This window comes from Elephas maximus, chromosome 20 (genome assembly GCF_024166365.1).
Source record: "Elephas maximus indicus isolate mEleMax1 chromosome 20, mEleMax1 primary haplotype, whole genome shotgun sequence".
Taxonomy (NCBI): Eukaryota; Metazoa; Chordata; class Mammalia; order Proboscidea; family Elephantidae; genus Elephas; species Elephas maximus.
This window is the reverse complement of record NC_064838.1, coordinates 5,246,862-5,269,553: the sequence shown is the minus strand read 5'-3', so window position 1 is coordinate 5,269,553 and position 22,692 is coordinate 5,246,862. Positions and strand designations below refer to the sequence as shown.

Genomic DNA, 22,692 nt, shown 5'->3' with positions numbered 1-22,692 from the left:
GCCCTGACAGTGCAGTGGTTAAGCACTTGGCTGCTAACTGAAAGGTCGGCGATTCCACCCTACCCGGCGAGTCCTTGGAAAAAAAGACCTGGTGATCTGTTCTGTAAAGGTCACAGCCTAGGAAACCCTATGGAGCAGTTCTGTTCTGTCCTACAGGGTCGCTACGAGTCAGAATTGACTTGATGGCTGGCAACAATAATATCTTTTCATTAGAAGAAATTTTAATTTTGATGAAGGCCAAGCAATTTTGTGGCCTAAGAAATCTTTAGCTTATTCCAAATATGCAAAGATACTGTCCTATATTTTCTTCTAGAAGCTTTATTGTACTAGTATTTTTGAGTTCAGGACTGTGGTCTATCTCAGCTAACTTGTGTATGTGTTGTGGGATTCATTGTTTTCAGTATGTTTATCTAGTTCCACCATTTTTTATTGTGAAGACTTTCCTTTTCTCTTTGTTCGAATTGTCTTGGTGCTTGTGTTGAGAATCAGTTGACCATAGAAGTTTGGGTCTCTGTTATGGATTGAATTGTGCCCCCCTCCCCCCAATGTGTGTCAACTTGGCTAGTTCATGATTCTCAGTATTGTGTATTTGTCTACCATTTGTCATCTGATATGATTTTCCTTTGTGTTGTAAATCCTACTTCTGTGATGTTAATAAGGTGGGATTAGTGGCAGTTACGTTAATGAGGCAGGACCCAATATACAAGTTTCGGTCGTGTCTTAAGTCAATCTCTTTTGAGATATAAAAGAGAGAAGCGAGCAGAGACACATGGGGACCTCATACCACCAAGAAAGTAATGCCAGGAGCAGAGCATGTCGTTTGGACCCGGGATCCCTGCATTGAGAAGCTCCTGGACCAGGGGAAGATTGATGACAAGGACCTTCCTCCAGAGCCAACAGAGAGAGAAAATCTTCCCCTGGAGCTGGTGCCTGAATTTGGACTTCTAGCCTACTAGACCGTCAAAGAATAAACTGTTAAAGCTGTCCACTTGTGGTATTTCTGCTGTAGCAGCACTAGATAACTAAGGTCATCTCTTTGTGGAATCTCTTCTGTTCCACTGATATGCAGTACTCTACAGTCTTGACTACTGTAGCATGAAATCCAAAAAACAAACCAGTTGCCGTGGAATTGATTCTAGTTCATGGAGACACCCTATGTGTGTCAGAGTAAAACTGTGTCCCAAAGGGTGTTCAGTGGCTGATTTCTCGGAAGTAGGTCACCAGGCCTTTCTTCCAGGCTGCCCTTGTGTGGAGTCAGACCTCCAACCTTTTGGGCAGCAGCCGAGTGTGTTATCTTTATACCACCCAGGGACTCCAGCATGAAACCAAACCAAAAAAACCAAACTCGTTGCCATCTAGTCGATTCTGACTCAAAGTGACCTTATAGGGCAGAATAGAACTGCCCCGTAGGGTTTCCAAGGAGACCCTTGTGGATTTGAACTGCTGACCTTTTTGGTTAGCAGCCGTAGCACTTAACCACTACGTCACCGTTAACCACTACGCCACCAGGGTTTTCAGCATGAAACCAGACAGTGTAAATCCTTCAATTTTATTGCTAGATTATTATGACTATTCTAGGTTCATTTCACTTCTGTATATATTTCTAGATCAGCTTGTCAGTGTTTACTAAAAATCTGGTTGGGATTTTAGTGGAGATTGCATTGTGCCTTTAGATGAAATTGCAGAAAGTTACCATCTTAATAATCACGCTGCCTGTTAATAAAGACAGTTTTAAGTCTTCCTTTTCAATTTGTATCCTTTTAGTTTTTTCTCTTGCCTTATTGCACTACCTAGGACCTCCAGTATTATGTGGAATAGAAATATTGAGAGCAGACATTTTTGCCTTGTTCTTGATCTGAGAGGGAAATGTTCAGTATTTTACCACCAAGTATGCTAGCTGTAGGTTTTTCTATCAAATTGAAGTAGTTTTTTTCTATTTCTAGTTTGCGAGATAAAAAAAGAAATCTTAAATGGGTGTTGAAGGTTGACAATACATTATCTACATCTGTTGAGATAATTGTGTGGTTTTTATTCCTTATTTTATTAATGTGAATTAAACTGACTTTAAAAAGAACCTATTAACCATACTACGGACTTCACTCATGCCCTGTTTTTATTCCAGGGTCCAGTCCAGGGTACCACATTGTATTTAGTTGTCATGTTCATCCAGTCTCTTGCATTCTGTGACAGTTTTTAGTCTTTCCTTGTGTTCCATGACATTGACAGTCTTAAGAATAAGTACTGGCCAGATGTCCTCTGGAATGCCTCCTAATCTTGGTTGTTTAATATTTTTCTCACGATTAGACTGAGATTATGAATTTTGGGAACGAATATGACAGACGAAATGTCCTTATCACATCATACCACTGGCTACGTGTTTGTCGTGTGACATCCCTGGTGATGCTAAACTTCATTGTTTGGGTGAGGCAGTGTTTACCAGGTCTCTTCACTATGAAGTTCACATTTTTTCCTCTTTCTCTACTCTGTTCTTTGGAAGTAAGTCACTAACTGTAGTCTACCCTCAAGTGGAGGGGCGGGAATTACACTTCACTGGCCCCCCTCCTGGATGGGAGGGAGCATCTGCGTATATTATTTGGAATTCTTCTGTAAGATTTGTGGACTGATTTTTGAATGTTAAATCAACCTTGTGTTTCTGAATCCAGGCAGTCCCCGGGGTTACGAGTTTCGGACTTAAGGACAGCTCATACTCGCCCTTTAATGTTTTGTAACTTTGCCCTGACTGTGAAGTGATTGAACCAACCCCTACTCAAAAAAGTCTCCGTCACAGTTACGTTCACTTGCTGCGTGTACACATCACTGCACTAAGTTAAGGCTGAATGAGACTCCCGTGCGCCTGCTCATCCGGACTTACCTACAGATTTGACCTAAAGACACAGGAGGGGTCTGTTCATAGCGTCAGGACTGCCTGTTCGTCAGGACTGCCTGTTCGTGCCACTCGGCTGTCATGTATTGTCTTTTTTTGTCTTGTTGAATTCCATTTCTATTATTTTTGTAAGGATTTTTGTGGGTCTGTTAGGCATATTGGTCTGTAGTTTTTGTTTTTCTTAATAATTTTTGTACTATTTAATTAGATACTTTGTATTTGATGATATGATAAATTATTTTCTATCCATTATCCTTTCTATAAGTAAGCCTTAAACATTTTACGGAGCTTTTTATAAGTTTTTATTTTCTGTTTTAGAGAACTACTCAATGCTTCTTTTGACATTTTGGGACTGAATATTGAATTTTCTTTTAATACACTGAAATCACAGGTTTATTTCAGAATTAGCTGGAGAACTTTAAAAAATATACAAGTCTAGGTCTTGCTCCCTCTTACAATTTCTAATTCTTTATAAATGATCATTCCTAGATGGACCTATGTATTTTTCAAGAATTTTCATAGTGATATATTTACCCTGGTATTAAGAATTATGAATCTTTCAGATTTTCAAAATTGATCAGTTGCTAAAAATCAGGCCTTTGAATATTTTTGGCAATATCTAAAATGAAATAAAAGATTTACATAAAATTTTAAACTCGCATGCAGTATAAACTTGGATTAATTTATTTTCTTACATTGTAACCAAACACCTTTAATGGAATTTTATTTTTAATTGGAATGTTAAGCATTTGTTAAAAATGCATAGAAGTCAACATTTTGGCAGAAAAAAACAAAAAACAACAACAAAAAAATTGAAACCTGTTGCTATTGAGTCATAGCAACCCTGCAGGACAGAGTGTGGATTCGAACTGCCAACCTTCTGGTTAGCAGTCGTAGCTCTTACCCACTGTGCCACCAGGGCTCCTTTGGCAGATAAAAAAAAATATGGCCAAGTGAGATGAACTTTTTTGAGCTCAGTATTTGTAATAAGAGATACTAACCAGTGGCTTAAGGAATGAGTCTGGCTTAGTGAATGTTTTAAGACTTAATGGGTACAAAGACTTACATTCTAGGACAGTTCTGTCACTCAGAAAAATTCCCTTATGTTATCCTTTTGTGATCTCACCCTTCCTCCATTCTTAACCTCTGGCAACTACTGGAATTTTGTCTCTTTGAGAGTCTCATATAAATGAAATTCTATGGTATATAAACTTTTTTGATTCCTTCTGGCCGGCTTAGTGCCTTTTTGACTCACCCAAGTTGTTCAGTATTTTATTCTTTTTTACTGCTTGGTATTCTTTTGTATGCTTGCACTACACTTTATCTGTATACCCACTCATGGGAAGACGTGTTTGATTGTTTCCAGTTTTGGTGATTCTGAAGAGAGCCGTAAACATTTTCCTACAGGTTTTTGTTTGTTTTTTTTTTGTGAACTTAAGTTTTTATTTCTTTGGGTGAACGTCTAGGAGTAGGATTGCCAGGTCAGAGATTTTTTTTAATCAATGGTAGACTGTAGTATTTGTCCCAAAGAAACAATTTTAACTCCTTTTTGTCCTCTTCAGTTTTGTTGGAGCCCTGGTGGTGGAGCGGCTAAGCGTTCAGCTGCTAGCCAAAAGGTTAGCAGTTTGAATCCATCAGCTGCTCCTTGGAAACCCTATGGGGCAGTTTACCTCTGTCCTGTAGGGTCGCTATGAGTCAAAATCGACTCGAGGGCAATGGGTTTGGTTGGTTTTTTGTTAGTTTTATTAGATGGAGATTTGAATCCAGAATAAACGGTTGATTTCAGCATTGTCATATTTTATATTAAACTTGTTTGGAAGCCTTTGAACTAGAATTATTGTTAATAATTAAAAATGACTACGGTAATAGAATTTTTGCTTTATTGACTGTTACTTATTTTCTTCCCCTGTGGCCTTGTTACTTAAAGTGTGGTCTGTGGACCAGCAGCAGTGGACTTCACCTGGGAGCTTGTTAGAAATGCAGACTCTCAGGCCCCACCCTGGACCTGCAGGATCAAAATGTGCATTTTAAATAAGGTTCTAAGGCGACTGGCATAAACGTTAAAGTCTGAGAAGCACTGCTTTAGATAATTGTGGAAGTAGTAATTGTTATTGTTGGGTGCCAGTGAGTAGGTTCCAACTCATAACAACCCGATGGGACAGAGTAAAGCTGCCCCAGTCAGGTTTTCTTGGCCGTGGTCCTTACGGAAGCAGATGGCTAGGTCTTTCTCCCTCTGAGCCTGGGGGTTCAAACTACTAACCTTTGGATTAGCAGCTGAAAGTAGAGAAGAGTTACTTTCTAAATGAGTTTACCTCTGTTTGATTTCAAATTGTAGTGCAGCGTTACCGTGTATGTCATCCATTCAGATTTCAGATATTCAGTAATGCTGAAATAATGGTATCAAGCAAGCAAAAATAGGAAGATTATGGTACTTTGAAATTCTATTGTGTACTGAATATCAGAATACTGAAAGCGGGTATTGCAATCATTAGGCTTAAAATGAGGTTTTAGTTTATTTTCAAGCCTTTGAGCTGCTAAAGGTGCATCTCCACATGTGGAGTTTATAGTAAGGAGTATGTGTTTTTGTAGTTGATCTTTTACATAGAAAATGTTCAGGAAAGGAAGAATACAAAGTAGCCCTCCCATTGGTTAATTCTAATGTTTTTCTTATTGTCTAATAAAGTAATTCCTTTTTGTTTTGTTTGTATTAACAGCAAAGAACATTTTAAAATTATGAACAATGAGAATAAAAGGGCAAATTCTGTTTTCTTTAAATTTACAAAAAGTATTTAACTGAACCTAGCATTCAAAGTACGTTTACTGTGTTGTGTAGCCATCATCACTGTCCATTTTCAGATGATGGTGCAGTGGTTAAGAGCTACGGCTGCTAACCAAAAGGTCAGCAGTTTGAATCCACCAGGCACTCCTTGGCAGTCCTATGGGGGCAGATCTCCTCTGTCCTTTAGGGTCGCTATGAGTTGGAATCGCCTTGATGGCAACGGGTTTGAAACAGAAACTCAGTTATTTTCTTTCTAGATATTTCATGTAATATTCGCCCTTTTGTGTCTGACCAATTTGGTTTAGCATGTTTTGAAGGTTCATCCATGTCGTAGCATGTATCAGAACTTTGTTTCACTTTATGACTGAATAATATTCCATTGTATGATTATACCACATTTTATTTATCCATTCACCTGTTGATGGACACTTGGGTTATTACCACCTTTTAGTTACTGCGAGTGAAGTTTCAGTGAACATTGGTGTGTAAGTGTCTGTTTGAGTTCCCGTTTTCAGTTCTTTTGGGTATATATCTAGGAATGAAATTGTTGAATCATATGGTAGCTCTATGTTTAACTTTTTGAGGAAATGCCAAACTGTTTTCCACAGTGTCTACATCATTTTACATTCCCACCAGCAGTGAGTGAGGATTTAAATTCTCCACATTTTCGCAAGCACTTGTTATTTTTCATTTTTCTGATGTTAGCCAACCTAGTGTATGCTAACTGAAAGGTTGGCTGTTTGAACCCACCCAGCAACTTGACAGAAGAAAGAACTGGCAGTCTTCTGTAAAGATTACAGCCAAGAAAACTCTATGGGGCAGTTCTGCTCCATCACGTGGGGTCACTATGAGTTGAAATCGACTTGACGGCACCTAACAGCAACAACAGTGGGTGGGAAGTGGTATCTTATTGTGGTTTTGATTTGGATTTCTCTCATGATTAATGGCACTGAGCATCTTTTCATGTGCTTATTGACCATTTGTATATCTTTTTTTGAGAAATGCCTATTCAGATCCTTTGCCCATTTTGTTGTTGTTGAGTTATAGGGGTTCTTTATATATTCTGGATATTAAACCCTTATCAGATATATGGTTATTAAATATTTTCTCCCATTCTGTGAGTTGTCTCTTCACTTTCTTGATAATTTCCTTTTATTAAGAGTTTCTAATTTTAATGAAGTCCATTTTATCTATTTTGTCTTTTGTTGCTCATGATTTTGGTGTTATATCTAAGAATCTGCCAAAAGCAGTCTCTAAGCTTTGCTGCCATGTTTTCGAACAGTTTTATGGTTTTAGTTCTTATATTTAGGCCATTAAACCCTATTAAGTTAATTTTTGTATATGGTGCGAGGTATGGGTCCAACTTAATTTCTTTTGTGTGTGGAATAGGTACCCGTCAGTCTGTAACTAGTCATACTAGGTAAAAAGTGATCAGTGTCAAAAGGAACATGAGTGATACTTGTGCAGGAAAAATTATTGATGAAAAAATTACTTTTAGTTTGGGGCTAAGTTAGGAAAAATTTTGTGGCACATATTGATATAATAAATTTAAAATAAAAGCTTGTTTTAGCGGGAAGAAGTGACTAAAGAAAAAATAGTTTTGCTATTTCAGTCGTCTAGGCCAGAGTAGTAATCCGTGAACTCTATAAACAATGGGAATGAAGTAGAAAGAGGTGAGAGTGTTGAAGGCTGGGGAGAGGGGGAGAGACCAACAAATTTTTAACATTTTCTTTGCAGTGAGGGCCAGAGAATAGTTGGGTAAGGAATAACTTTAAATTTTGAGCCTGTATTACTTGAAGGAATATGATGTCATCTAGTTTCAGCTGCCCGATGGGCTGTATGCTCATAAACTCATGTAGCTCTAGTATTAATTTCATTACAGTATTGGACTTTGCTATAATCTGGAATTTGGGGGATTCTTTATTACCCTTAGTTTTATTTATGTTTGTTCTCTCAGAAGTGTATAGCAGCAATGTATAGGACTTTATATATTAACCGTAAGAAGGTATTTGAAGTTTTTCTAACATTACATTAATTTTCAGTGTTTGAGATTATTTTTTTCTGGAGTCAGTTTAGTGTTCCACATGGCCTTATAGTAGGAAAATATTCAATGTGTTTATATCTCAATATAATATAAACAAAAAATATTTTAGCATTCTTCAGTTTTAATCGGGAAAAAACCATGAATTTACGCTCCCTCCCTTTTTGTTTTGTATATCTGCTTTATAATGTAGGGAAGCGTGGAAACTTTGGAACTCCAGAAGGAGGTAAAAGAAGAATCAGATGAAGAAGAAGATGATGATGAAGAATCTGGGAGATTACGTTTCAAAACTGAAAGAAAAGAAGGAACAATTATTAGGCTTTCAGATGTAACTAGAGAGAGAAGAAACATTCCAGAAACTTTGGGTAACGTTTTTTGCCTGTCTTCCATCTTCCTTCACCCCCATTTCAACTTCCTCTGTAATAGTGTTATGATTAATAGGTAAAAATAAAGTTGACTTTATAGATCTTCGTGGATGTCACCCAGAGGTGGATGTCACCCAGAGGTGGATGACCTGTACAAGGCTAGTGCCACACTGCGGTGCTGTAAATTCAACCTATGAAACGACTGCAGTCTCTGGATTAAAAATGTTTGAATAAAATATTTGTTTGTTTTTTTTTTTTTTAAAGTAACTTTCATTTTGAAGTCTGTGACATAGAGCTCCTCTCAAACATACAGTGGTTCTTAGATGACCCTGAAAAGATGGCAGGAGGACAGTAGGTACAGAGCCAGGTACCATAGGGTGCCAGGGTGAATGCTGGACCAGACTGGTCTCGCTGTGTACCTTTTAGTGTCGTCATAATCATTTTTTGTTGTAGTTGTTGTTTGTCTGTACGCCATTCCTCTCGGTGTTTGATGAGACAAAGTGACTAGTTAATAGAAATAATTAATTGAATAACATTCTGAGCAAACACTGCTTTCCAATATGTGTGGTAGGCTGTTGCTAATAAACAAGATCTTTTTTTTGGTAGTAACTACCCTTCTCTCTAGTGTTTTTTCCAGTGTTCATTTAAAAGAATAAAGCAGCGATTCTCAAATTTGAGTGAATCACTGAGTGGGCTTGTTGAAACAGATTCCCAGACTGACTCCCGGCTTTTCTGATCCAGTAGGGCCCGGGTGGGACCCAGTAAATTTGCGTTTCTTACAAGTTTTGGTGTTGCTGCTGCTCTGGAATTCATACTTCGAGAACCACTGGGATATTCTACCGTAGGAGGATATGACAGCAGAACAACCAGAATGGATTGTACCTTCTCTTTGATCTTGGTCTAGCTATAAATCAAAAAACAAATCCTTAGTTATTATCTTCATTATTATTTCTTCTTCTTTTTTCAATTCATTACTTAATAAAAACATTATTTATAGCTGTTTTCAGTCAGATTTTTAGAAAACTTTTCAAAGAAGCATGAGCATGTATCTAATAGCTAATAAGAATTCTGCATGAGGACACTAAGCTCCCAAGACTCACAAGTTAAGCCAATCTTATCGTTACTTTACTAAGCAGAACTTTACGTAGAGATTGTTATAGAATCTTTGTCCTTCCAAGAACCCTAGAGGTCCCCCTTAAGTGGGATGGAAACTTGTGCCTTCTTCCTCTAAAAAAGAAAACAAAACCTGTTGCTGTCCAGTAGATTCCAACTCACAGCGACCCTATAGGACAGAGTAGAACTGCCCCATAGGGTTTCCAAGGAGCTGCTGGTGGATTAGAACTGCCAGCCTTTTGGCTAGCAGCTGAGCTCTTAACTACTGCACCACCAATGGTGCCTTCCTCCTCTAGATCCCTCCAACTTCCCTCGTCTCCACCTTTTGGCCCAAGATTTCCTTAGACTCTTCTCAAGTTATGGTGTCAAACTGCTAGTTGGTCTGAACCAAGACAGCATTTGTTTCTACCAAAGCGAGTTTGAAGTTGTCCTTGGGTAAAAGGAGATGGAGCAGAGGCCCTAAGACAGTAGGGTGGAGAAAAAAACCAAGTTATAACTTCCACAGGAAGAGGTGGCAACATTACGGAACAAGCTTACTTGAACAAACACATCTCCATCTTTGGTTGGAGTAAGATAAACAAGAAAAATATCATGACAGGTGGCTGAATAGCAGAGGGCAGTGGTTGTAGGCTAGGGGTCTTCCTGTATCTGAGGAGAGTACCTAAGTGGGAGAAGGAGTAGGTGAGTCATTAGTTTCTGCTTCTTTGTCTTGCGTCTCATTAGCAGGGCTGTGGCTTTGATTATATAAATGGGAAACCTGATGTACAAAACCCAGTAACTGTGATAGCTACCAAGTCTGAGAGGGTTACATCATTTGACAGTCAGAATTACTTTTGAGTCTTTCTCATCTGTAGTTAACTTCCGTATAGGGCCACTTTGGATTTCTCGTTCACCTTTTCTCTGAATCACCCTGCCCTGACCCATGTGGCTCTCTCCCTGTGCCCACCTGTCCTGATCATCACCTGTGGTAATCTTGTCTCTGTTTACCTTATCTCAACCCAAGCATTGATAATGTATTTGTTCTGAAATGTCATCCAGCTTTCCTGTGTTCATAATTTTTGTTTCATTTGTGCATTTCTTTTAGGACCTCTTCCTCATTTCCTTTCTTGCCAAGGTCGCTTATATTTTCTTTATTCAAGAACTCGCATTTAATTTTTTTTTCTTTCTCCTTTGAAAGCATCTAGTGGCTTTGTAGTCATGTAATCCTGAGACAAGAGGCTGGATGGGGTTAGTGGTGGGAAAGTCAGGCCTTTTCTAATACAGGGGAAGAGGGTCTGGGTCCTTAAGGCAGAGCAGCGATATGTATAAACAATTTGTTTATTTACCATTTTTTAGACATTAAAAAAAGCATTAAACATATTTGTGTAAAATGAGATTGTTTGGCTAAATAATAGGGCAATGGCAGTGGTGCTTAAAAGTGTCCTTCTTTGCCCCAATATTTGTAAACCCTAACTTAAGAAACTTTAGTATCTGGAAACGTGAATTTTCCAGTAAACAAAAAGTTCTCCCCCCAATAAACAAGATTAATTTTACACGTAAGGAAAATTTTTATGGAGAAAGAGAGGCTGCTATAGTATTTAGTAAACTAGGAATTTGCATAATGTTTTGCTCATCATTTTGTTTGTGTATTCCTAGTAATAGAAATACCAGTTTCAGGTTCTGTATAGAAATAACTGCATTAATTTGATTGTATAAACCGGTTTACCTAGACTTTGTAATGATACCAAAATATCTTGCTACTAGAATACATATGCCATGATACGTATTGTGTGGCAAATGATGTCTTTTAACATTTTGAATATAAAAACACTTCTTTTGTGATGTCATTGGTTAATGTTGAAAATACTCCATTCTTTAAAAGAATTATGTAATGTTCTGTCTTTCCCATTTCTGACCCTAAAAGTTTGTATGTGGAATAGTGAGTTCTTTTTACAGCCCAGAAGGGAGTTTTGGTTATTTTTAGTGTTTTGTTTATATCCAGACCTGTGACAGTCTTGACAGTTAAGGAATCTGACAGTCGTTCAGTTGTGTTTTGAATTTGAATTGGATTAGAAGTAGAATCTTGGCTTTTCATTGAAGTTAAGATCTTAAGTGGTTAGCTTTTTTGCTCAGTCAGTATTCTGGGAGTTAAACACAGAAAATGATTTGAGTGAATGTTGGCTGAATTCTTCCGAGGATGGTACACAGCTAGATGCATAGGTGATAAATTGGCTCATTACCTACAATGGACGCCTTAGGGCATATTGGCTGAAATCTCTCGTCACGGAGCCCAGATGAGAAGAGTTGCTAGAGCATGTACATGTAAGGGAATGATGTATTTTGAATGAACATGTCCATAGCTGTTTCACAAAATTGGGTCATTGACCAGTTTCCCAGAGTGTCAGCACCAGAACTTCAGAGCTACAGTTATTTTTTTACCCTTTGAGGTGGACCTCAAATTCTCTTTGAAAGCAGTACAAGTAATAAATGAATTTATTCACTTGTTCATGTACTGATCTATTCATCCATTTCTTTTAGTTAGGTCCTTTTTATTTATTATCTACGAGGACCAAATAAACCAAACCTATTGCTGTCGAGTTGATTCCGACTCATAGCAACCCTGTAGGAAAGAGTAGAACTGCCCCATAGAGTTGCTACGGAGCAGCTGATGGTTTTGAACTGCCCACCTTTTGGTTAGCAGCCATATCACTTAACCACTGTGCCACCAGGGCCCTGATACAGGTCTAAACCAAAACCAAACCAGTTGCCGTTGAGTCAATTCAGACTCATAGCGACCCTATAGAACAGAGTAAAACTACCCCATAGGGTTTCCAAGGAGCATCTGGTGGATTGAAACTGCTGACCTTTTGGTTAGCAGCTGTAGCTGTTAACCACTGCCCCACTAGGAGTTGTCTGTGAGTAGGGGTTCAGATTTTGTTATTCTGTTTCATTGTTGCATGCAATGTTAATTTTTTAAAAATTACTTCAGCGTGAAGAATCTTCTTGCCATGCCCACATGCAGTTCTGTTGACATTATGTCCTTAATTTCATTTAAGGTTTTTTTGGAAAAAATATTTTAATCTAGTAAGAAACAAGATCATTAGGAAGTAGTATACTGTCTTAAACTTATGTTATGGTCCTTGTATTTGCGTGTTTTTCTTACATTTCTTGATTCAGTCATCTTGTAAAAAAATCTCCTAATCTCAATTATTTTTATTTTGCCCAGCAAATTGTGTATTTTGTAAATATTTATCCATTATTTATTAGCCCAATATATAATTACTGTAGAATATTTGCATGTAAAATTGTTCAGAACATTTTAGAAAGGGACAATGCAGTATAAAACTTTCTTACATTGAGTATATATCTCTTTACTTTAAAATCTGGACGTAGTTCAGAAAATACTTAAAGTGAAATTAACATTTCAGTTGAAGTTACAAATGTAATTTCCATCCTGTCATATTTTAGTGACCTTTTGTGACAGCTTATCTCAATTGGAGGAAGGCATTTTTACTTGCTTATTAAAGATGTCATTTGAAACCATTTTATTACTGGGGTTAGTGAAATTAGTCTTGACACTTAGAACTACTAGAAAAATAATTGCTGATTCACTGCATAAAATGTGTATGTGAACCAATCATATAGTCAAGATTAGAATAAAAGTCTATGTTTCTTAAAAAAAAAAAAAAAAAGATTAAATTTTCCTTCAAATGGATCCTAGATTCTTTTGAAGGAATGCGAATACCATAGAAACAATTTCCACAAAATGAGGTATGGCTTAGAGGTTTTGGAAGAACTTGGAGATGATTATGGAATCAAAGGTATGAGGTAGACTGTGGTAAAATTTAAAATTTACACTTCAGCGTGAAGAAAGCATAATAGGAATGCCTCTCAGTATTATTTAATGAAATCTTTTTAAAGTATACATTTTTAGTATATCACCACAATTTAAATAGTCTTAAAATAAAGGGTCCATATTTAGATCCTTTTTTGTAGGAGCTTAGAATAATGTGCCAGTGGAGTATATAGATCCGTACCTTTTGTACCCTAAAGCACTGGGTAGGGTGGTGAGCACCTACAACAGATGCTTGAATTGATGATTTTTTTTTTTTTTACTGTGTGATGACTGTTCTCATTTGAGACGACTTCCATATCAGGCTGCGCATTTATAAGGTCTTTGTTCACAGAAAAAGCTTTCTGTAAATCTGAAAATTCGAATGAGTTTTTCATTCTTTATGAGATTAACTGTATTTGACTTCAGAGTGATTTCATTAATAATTTTGTTTTTAAATCAGAACAACCAGTAATTTGTTTTTTGAGTCTTTGTACCATCGTGTTATTAATACTTCCCTCATTGACTTCAGTGTGGATATTGTACTCGTGTATGGACTGGTGAAGCCAACTCCTGACTGATGTCAGTAGCTGTTTCTGAAAATTGGGTGAAAATTACCAATTCAAGAGAAAAAATTGCAAAATGCCTAGCACTTTAAAGGCAGCAGTTAAATTTAACTTCAACCCCCCTTCCTTGTTAGCATCCCTCTGTGTATTTTAGTGGTCTCAAATGAAGAGATTTTTTGTTTAAATTTATAGGACATAACTTGTACTTTATTACAAAGGAAAAGCCTGTTTTCACTGGACAGATAACACTCATGGCCAATGAGTGTCATGGATTCTCTGGTATTTGCTACTACGAAAACAGCAGTAGCTGAGTATTTACTGAGGGCGAGGCACTTGCTGTTCTAGTACTTCATTATCATTACCTCTTTTCTGTTTTCTCCCTACAACGCTTTTGTAGCCTATTGGAAGGTATCTAACACATATGTATTTTTTCAATTAGAACTTTCTGCAGAAGCCAAAGCTGCATTGCTTGAATTTGAAGAAAGAGAGCGACAGCATAAACAGGGACGCTATGGTTCCAGACGGGGAGGAAGGAGAGGAGGCTCCTTAATGTGTCGTGGAATGGGAGACCAGAGAAGAGAGAACAGTGAGAGGGGAAGAATGAAAGATCACAGACCTGCTCTGCTTCCAACACAGCCTTCTGTAGTGGTAATTTTTACAATTTTATTGTGATAGCCTTAAACTTTAGAATAAATGAAAAGTGCTTTTGTGTGTATTATTTTCTTTTATCTCTCCTTAATCTGAAATTACAGTTCAGTAATAGGAATAATGCTTTATAATCTATAATATGGTATCATACCTAGTCTTATACATTCATCTCTCTAGTAATCTGATAGTAAGAAATTACCCTACACAACAACTACTTCCAAATAAAGAGTAAGAGACCTGATGTCCTCTAATGGCAAGAACCACAAAGGCACCTTGGCTTTATCTTTCGCCTCTGTAGAGGTATTTCTCTTAAGTATACCAGCACTTCAGATACTGAATTTATAAGCCATGTAATTTAGGCAATGGTTATTTTACAAAAGTATTTTTTCCCTTACACAGTTTACCATAGGTTTTCCCTAAATAGCAGTTTTTGTCAGAGTAATTCTGATATCCTATCCGTAAAAACTTAGATATAAGTATTTTTTATAATTTGTAAGTTAACCATGTATTTGTCATTTCTATTTAATTTGAATTTCCTCTGTATTGCAAAAATAGGACATCTCCAAAGCTGATAGAGGAATTGTAGTGATTTTTTTTTTAGTTTTTTGAGTTAACTTTAGGATTTTATGGCTTTTTCCTTCAGATGCGAATCTTCAAGGACAAATTTATTTACTATAAATGTGTGTTCACTGTGTCCACCACATGTCCATATTTTTATGTGAATTTAGAGGAAAACCACTTTTACTCTGTGTAGAAATGTCATTTTAGGAGGCATATATTTGTGAAATAACAAACTAGAAAAAATTATTTATTGTCTTTAGCACAAGAATTCCCATTCTGAAGGAAAGGAAGGAAGAGGAGCTGTGGGTTAATTATAGCATACAGAATTTGATGACATTAATAACTGCTATTTGTTCACAAAACTATTTTGTTCTTAAAAAACAAAACAAAAAAAAAACAAACCTTTTGCCACTGAGTCAATTCCAACGTACAGCGACCCTATAGGACACAGTAAAGCTGCCCCTTAGGGTTTCTGAGAAGCACCTGGTGGATTTGAACTGCTGAATTTTTTGGTTAGCAGCCCGAGCTCTTGCCTCACTATCGTACTGGGGCTCCTTTTTCTTCTCACACATCTCTAAAATGAAAAAGGCTTCACCTTCATTTTCTGTTTTTTTCCTTTGCCATCCTCTCACCAGTTGTGACTTCCACCTCAGCCTATACTGCATATATTGAAGAACAAATTCAGTTATTTTGGTTTGCTGCGGGGGAAGCAACCACACAAGAGACCAATTTTTGCTTTACTATGACTCTGTGATCTTGGGAAAGTCACTGAACTCCTTGTTTTCTTAACCATAAAGAGGAAGTACTGACTAGCCTACCTCATTCAGAAAGGCTAAACTGAGAGAATACTCAGAAGTTTGAGTTGACCAGAATCTTGAGGTAGATGTAGTATCTGGAATTCTAACGTGACTGATCTGGACCGTTAAAGGTTACTGAAGTAGGAATAAACGAAATAGCTACCCTGACTAAGCGAAATGGAGCTTTGGACTTTAAGCTCTATTCCAATCTTTACCAGTCAGTGATGTTTTAAAAATTGCCAGTTTATTGAAAAGATTAACGCTGTCTGAAATGAACTTAATCTCGCCCTCTGCTGTCCCCCCTCAAATCACAGAGATCTTTTGATCTTCACTTCCCACCCCCCATCCCAGAGCTGTTCTCTCGTCTTCAACTCTTTACCCTCACAAATTCTGGAAAGAATTTTCTTTACTCATAGCTTTGCTTCCTCCCATTTTTAATGGACCGTTACTACCTGTATTTCACTCATTTCACTGTTCTAAATGGTACTCTGAGAACTGCCACTTTACTTTTTGTCAGTTCTTACCCTGTTTGAACACCTCTTTCTCGAGCCTGCCTTTTTTGGGTGCGTGAGATTTTACTCTCTTATGTTCTAGTTCTGCCTCATCTCTCTCTCTCTCTTTATTTTCCTTTTTTTAATTGCATTTTTCTGAGGGTTTTGTTAATCTTTTTTTTTATTCAGTATTCTCACTTGGCAGTATTATCCTTGTTGTCATCTGTATGAACCTTAGTCTTTTAAGTTTTTAAGTTCTAGATTCTCCATTTCCCAGTCGTCCATGTAAATCTCCAAATGGATGTCTCATAGGCTCTAAACTTCACTTGCATAAAACAACATGGAGTCTTTCCCTCAGAATTCATCGATGCTCTTTGAGTTAATGACCATGCATTGTGGTCATTGTCAGCTTTACCTCAGGCATCCCTATGTCAGTTAATGTGGGGATACACACGTGAATATGATAGACAAGATCCCTGCTCTTACAAGTAATTATAAATGTGATGATTTAGAAAGGGGAATGTACAGGATTCTGTGAGAATGTATCACAGCAGATTTGAACTAGTACTGGAGTCTTTGGAAAAGCCCTCCCTGAGTAGTTAAGCCAAGGCCATACACAGTTTGGTTTCAAAATTCAATTTATTGTACCTCTGAAATGTCTCCTCCTGAGAAAATGGCAACTCCTTTATTAAAGATGCCGTCTTAGGCTGGGTTCTCTAGAGAAGCAAAACCAGTAACGTGTATAAATATATAGAGAGAGATTTATTTAAGGAAACAGCTTACACGATTGTAGGGATTGGAACGTCCCAAGTCCTTGGATCAAGATAGAGTCCTTTCCCAATTCACGGAGCCACAGAAGCTGGTAAGCCCAAGATGAGCAGGTTGGAGAGCAGGGATCCCGCTCACAGGCTGTGATGGTTGAGGAATCCCGAAGGTTGGCAAGACCGCAAGGTTTCTCCTGAGTCACTCAGCTTCAGGGGCTGGCGAACCCAAGATAGGCAGGTCGGGGAGCAGGACACTTCCTCACAGGCTGTGAAGATCGGTGAATCCCAAGATGGACAGGTAAGCTGCTAGCTCAAGTCCCAAGAATCAGAGGTCAGAGAAGAGACAGCTGCTGGATCCAGAATAAGCCAACAACTGTTGCAAGGCGAGCAGGAAGGAAGTAGGCGGTGGAAGGCAGAGAGATGAAGGCTGAGGGGACTGTGAGCTGCCACAGTCCCCACCCTCGCTGGTACCACTCAGAAGATTCCATCATGGGGGTGATCACATACCAGATTTCAACAGGAAAGCAATCACAACATTATACGACTGCCAAAACACTGAGAATCATGGCCCAGCCAAGTTGACACACCATCTTAACCATCACAGTCATTATCCGTCCGTGATTCCTCATTATACATATTGTGTATATTAGAATAACAAAATCATCTGTTCGCAGTTCAAAAGCCCACCATAATTAGGCACTATCCTAGGAAGACAGCTTGTTGACTAGACCGCTGATACGCAATGTTCTGCTGTCTCTGCTGTTAAATGGCAGTATGGCCAATATTGAGTAGTGGGTGGGTAAAAGCACAACTTTTGGAATCCGATTGTCTGAATTCAAATCTCAGCTCTTCTACTTACCAACTACTTGGCTTTGAAAAAAGAAGAACAGTAATACAACTTACCTTATAGGATTACTGGGAGGACTAAGTCAGTTGATTTATATACTAACTTTTAAGTAGGTACTTAAAACATGGGAAGGACTCGATGCCTGTTAGCTGTGGCTGCTGCTGCTGTTATTGTTACTGCTTTCCTCTCTGGTGACTCTGTTAGACAGAATAGCCCCAAGATCTTTGACCGTTCTGAGTGAATAATTTCCACAGCCTTTCCTTCTTTCATCCTCTTGATATGGCTGTAGTGGTACTGGTCTCCTCTGTGCTTCCAAAGGTATTCCCTTATTCTCCCTTCATGGCACGTCTGTTTTCTTCCTTCAGAACCTAGTTCAAGTACCACCTTGCCATCCCGCAGTGGAATTACTCTCTTCCCCACTTCTGTCTCTAACATTTTCTGCCTCTCTTCCATGTCTTTTCTGTGATAGGGTTCCTCGTGCATGCTTCCTGTCTTTTTTCCCCCTAGATTCTGTGTTGAACAAGAAGTAGGACTGTGTGTGGGGGGTGGGCTGAGAGCACCTAGCATGAGACAGTGCTCATTGTGACGGTTCTGTTTGTTGAACTGGATTTTTTTCCTTTCCAAATTCATGCCGGGTATTTTGGGGCTAATATTTTTTTCTTTCTTGCCTTGAGATTGACTCACATTGTGAGATAGTAGTCTTTATGGTGAATAAGCAAAGCAGTTTATACTGTTATTTATATAAATGTAACTGGGAGTTTATTTCTTAAAGAGTAACTTCTAAAATTCAATCCATATAAATCTTTAACACAGCAGCATTCTTCTGCTTTTCTTCTAAATGTTGATGTCTGTGAATTTTTCTTTTTTTGTGGATTTTAGACTCATTCGCCAAGATTAATTCCTCCTCCACAGCCACAGCCTCCACCGCCACCCCCGCCACCTCCTCCTCAGCCACAGCCAATTAGAAGCCTGTTCCAGCAACAGCAGCTCCAGCCTCTGCTTCCCTTACAGCATCCTCATCACCCCTCCCCGCCTCAAGGAATGCACATGCCTCCCCAGATAGAAACCCCGAGAATAATGATGACCCCACCTCCAGTGACGCCACAGCAGCCCAAGAATATACATATAAATCCACATTTCAAAGGAACTGTGGTAACTCCTGTCCAAGGTACGTTTATTTATTTTTTCCTCCACTATTTTAATGTTACAGGCTCCTGTGCATCTGAAGGGCATTTCCCAGTCTTTTTTTCACTGTGGCAGAATAATTTTCACATTCAGGTTTGTAAAGATGAGTTGATTCCCTCTCACATTCCGTTGACACATTTTAGCTTGATGGACCAAGTTCATTTGTTTAAACATTTGAATCACTTACTTTATAAATTAGTGGAAAGTACTGAGAAAATAATTTAAATTTAAAGAACATGTTAGAGATTACCATTGAAATGTATGTGTTGTTGCAGGTCATGAATTTTATGGTGAAAATGTTTGCAATAATAAGTGTTAATTTTCAGGGTTCAGTCAGTGTTAGCTTGTTGGGAGGTACAAATCCATTTTCAAATTACTAATTGTAATTGAATAACTGCTGCTGTTATTATTTCACAAACAGGTCCCTGAAGCTAGGAAACTATTTTTGAGCAATTTGTATGAGACATATCTTCATAATCTGCTTAACAAATATTTGTTGAGCCCAGCATTTGATATATATTGGTGAACAAAACAGACAAAACTTATGCAGTCATGAAGCTGACTCTCTAGCAGAAAAAGACAGTCAATAAGCAATAGACTTCATAAGTAAGGATTTTATGTGGCTTGTTAGAAGGGGTGGGGAGAAGAGGAAGGACTAGCAAAGGAGGTTGGGTAGGAGTGACAGGTGGAGCAGGGAGGAAACCAGGAGCTTAGAGTACAGGAAGCCAACTGAAGAACGTGTATCAAAGAGGGCCTGGAGTGACCCACTGCCCGTATGTCAAGTAAGACATGGACTGTGCTGCCATAGTGCTTAACACTGTGGAGAGCACTTGCTCACCTAATCCTCCTGCAGGAACAAGCTTCTGAAGGGCAGGGAGTGTATGCACTGCGGTCCATTTGATCCTCAGTGACTGGCACGGTGCCTGTCTCTCATTATCTGTTGAGTGAATAAATGCCTGCGTGCCTGCACGGGGAATGGATAAGTCTCACATTAATAATCCTTGGCGTATTATTACTTAAAATTGTTTCCCTAAATGTGGAACTGCAATAATTCTGATTTCTCGGATTAATTTTACTTATGTTGGTATCTGTTATTATTATGTATTTCCTTGTAAAAATTGAGTGGAAAACTGGCAGTTGGTAAGGTACATAAATTTTCTTTAGCCTGAGAAAAATACAGTAGTGTTAGAGCTACGAAGTGGTCAAGCTAGAAGGAGACCCTAAGATGTCTTCTAGGTATGAAAATGGTGAACTTTGCCCAAAGTCAGCTGTGTAACAGTGATCGGATGCAGGTCTTGCCCCCCTCCCAAAGCTTGTGAATGATTCGGTAAATACAAGAACTGGTTTCTGACAAAAGGTTTAAACTCTCAGAACCAGCTAAGTTTTTTTTTCAACATGAAGTAAGTAGCTTTAGTGCCACGTGTCTTTTAATTGGTAAACTACCTTTTATCTGCCATGTTTTTCCCTCCACTGATCTTCAGTGATACGTTGATGCAGGTAAGGGAGGGAAAAATTGTTCTCTCTGGGTAGAGATACAGAGAAACTATCAAAACAGCTGATTATTCAATAGTAAATGAATAAGGTTAAATAGAGGCTACATATTGAATGTCCCCTGTATATATAAGGCCTGTAGATTGAACCAGTGATTCTCAGCGCTCTGGGACTCCTTGGCCTTGATGAAGGTTTTCTGAACTGGGGAATTTGAGACAAGAGGGAGAAGGGGGGTAAAGAGCATAAAATGGGAAGACAAGTGGAGAGAAATGGGGACTGAGGGAGGAGAGGACCAGGAGATGGGTGGTAGATGGAGGGTCAAGACAGATAGCGCCTGGAAAATGGGTACAGATAGACGGGGACGGATAACAGACAGAAGGACGGGAACAGATAGGGACAGAAGGAGTTGAATGGGGAGTGTGGGAGCAGGAAGTAAGGGAGAACCACCCTGAGCAGGTATAGTTCTGGAACCTTTTCCTTCACTTTTGTGTTCGTCAGAGCAGGTTCATTTTTATCTGCCTTAGCCCTGGTGGTGTAATGGTTAAGCGCTACAGCTGCTAATCAAAAGGTTGGCAGTTCAAATCTACCAAGGCCGACCCTTTGGGGAGTTCTGTTCTGTCCTGTAGGGTTGCTATGAGTCAGAATCGACTCAGCGGCAGCGGGTATGGTTTTTTGGTTTTATACAAAGAAATCAGTCCTCTTATCTACTAGGACAGCATCAACACTGTCAGCCAGTTAATGGCATAAGCTTATTAAGGTGGGAGAAGTCATAAAAATGTAAGGTTAAGGAATTTGTGTCGTCTTTCTTTTTAACTTCAGACACGTAAGTAAGAGTTTGCCGACCACCGGTGTTTCGATGGAGCCGAAGGTTTTTCATTGAGTGAGGGCCTGCTTATGAGCGCTCTGCTTCCCCTTCCTTGCACTGACGCCTCATAGTGCATCCTCTCTGTTTTCCCCTTCCATTTTCTTTGAAGTGAAGCAAAACTTCCTGCAGAACAGTCGTGAGTGCAAAATCCTGAGATTTTTTTCCCTCTCTAGTAGTTATGGGGGAGGAAAATGATTAGGTGACCCAGTATGATTTTATAACCGCTGAGGCTATATGATCTCTTGGTTAGTGAGATTCTGGTATGTGCAGAGAGTTGTTCCAGTTACAGCTGTTAACTAGCTGGTCCTGAACTGGTGATAGAAATAAAGGAGTCAGGGCCAAGTTACCAGGAGGTTCTTGAGGACCACTATGTAATAACTAACATGTTGGCTGAAGATTAATATTCTGACAATTTAGTGATACTTTCTTTATTATTTTATGCTTGTAAATATTTAACACTGATACCATTTTTGATAGGGTACCATTTAGTATCAGAATGGTATCTCTGATGGATTTGAGTAACAGGTCGACAAATCCCTGTGAATACCAGGAAGAGCCAAATGGGACTCTTGGTATATTCATTAATGTTTAAAGAAAAAAAAAAAAGATAAATAAGTGTGTGAAGTTAATTACACACTTATATTAAATATTAAAAAAATTTAATTCTCTTCTTTTCCAAGTGGTGCTGAGATGGCAGATAAGTACGCGTGTCCTAGTGCTTGCAGACGTGCTAGGCTTCTGCCAGGACAGTTGTGAAAACACCTTGACAGTGTGACTGAAGGCTTTCTCTCTGATACTGTGCTAGATTTTCAGTCTGTTCTTGTTCATATCATATTTGTTCTCAGCTACTTTTTTACTCTCTTAGCAGCTTATATTCTTCTTTCCTGCATTTTATCATTGTTGTCTATATAGTTTATCTTTAAAAAAAAAAAAAAACTGCTGATACTTTATGGAAACTGCCAGCTAATCCAAGGGCTTCTGTGTAGGAAATCCATGAATTGTAACCAGGTTTCTCCCCAGAGATCCTGGCTGGATTCCTTGCTTCCTTTACTTCTAATTAAAGAGGCTTAAAATTTTCACCCTTTCGTTGTATTGGAATCATGCGATAGTAGTTAACATTTAAATTCCAGGTTTAGAAGTAAGTGGTACACATGATAGAATTTTTGAAGATTTGGGTATTTTATATTTGGTACTTAATTTAAAAAATATTGTCTTTACATTGTTTAACATATAGTTTTTTTCCTCCTCACCCTCCTTGTAATCTTTTGAATGCAGAGATATTCTAGTTTTTCTTTCTCTGCTTCATAATCTAATATTTTGCTTCAAATACACAATCCACATATTACAGGGCCTTTTAACTAGCTCTATAGAATGGATCCCATTTTATATAAAGTATTGCAAATTGACCTGCCCTAATTTTGAAATTTGGACTTACGGAATTTATCTCTCAAGGGAGGGATGAACACCTGCCATTTCTACGTATT

The 22,692-nt window shown here is 38.4% G+C and overlaps 1 protein-coding gene across 5 annotated transcripts in view; it reads left to right on the top strand.

Moving 5' to 3' along the window:
* Positions 1-22,692, top strand: part of RBM33 (RNA binding motif protein 33) — a 205,707-nt gene that overhangs the window by 93,468 nt on the left and 89,547 nt on the right. For all 5 annotated transcript variants that reach the window (XR_007514470.1, XM_049863167.1, XM_049863166.1 and 2 more), the window contains 3 exons: positions 7,898-8,069; positions 13,999-14,207; positions 18,547-18,835. Coding sequence is in view for 4 of the 5 variants with exons in the window: in XM_049863167.1 (XP_049719124.1) it covers positions 7,898-8,069; positions 13,999-14,207; positions 18,547-18,835 (670 nt within the window). In the remaining variant the exon portion in view is untranslated. The remainder of the gene's footprint in view (positions 1-7,897; positions 8,070-13,998; positions 14,208-18,546; positions 18,836-22,692) is intronic.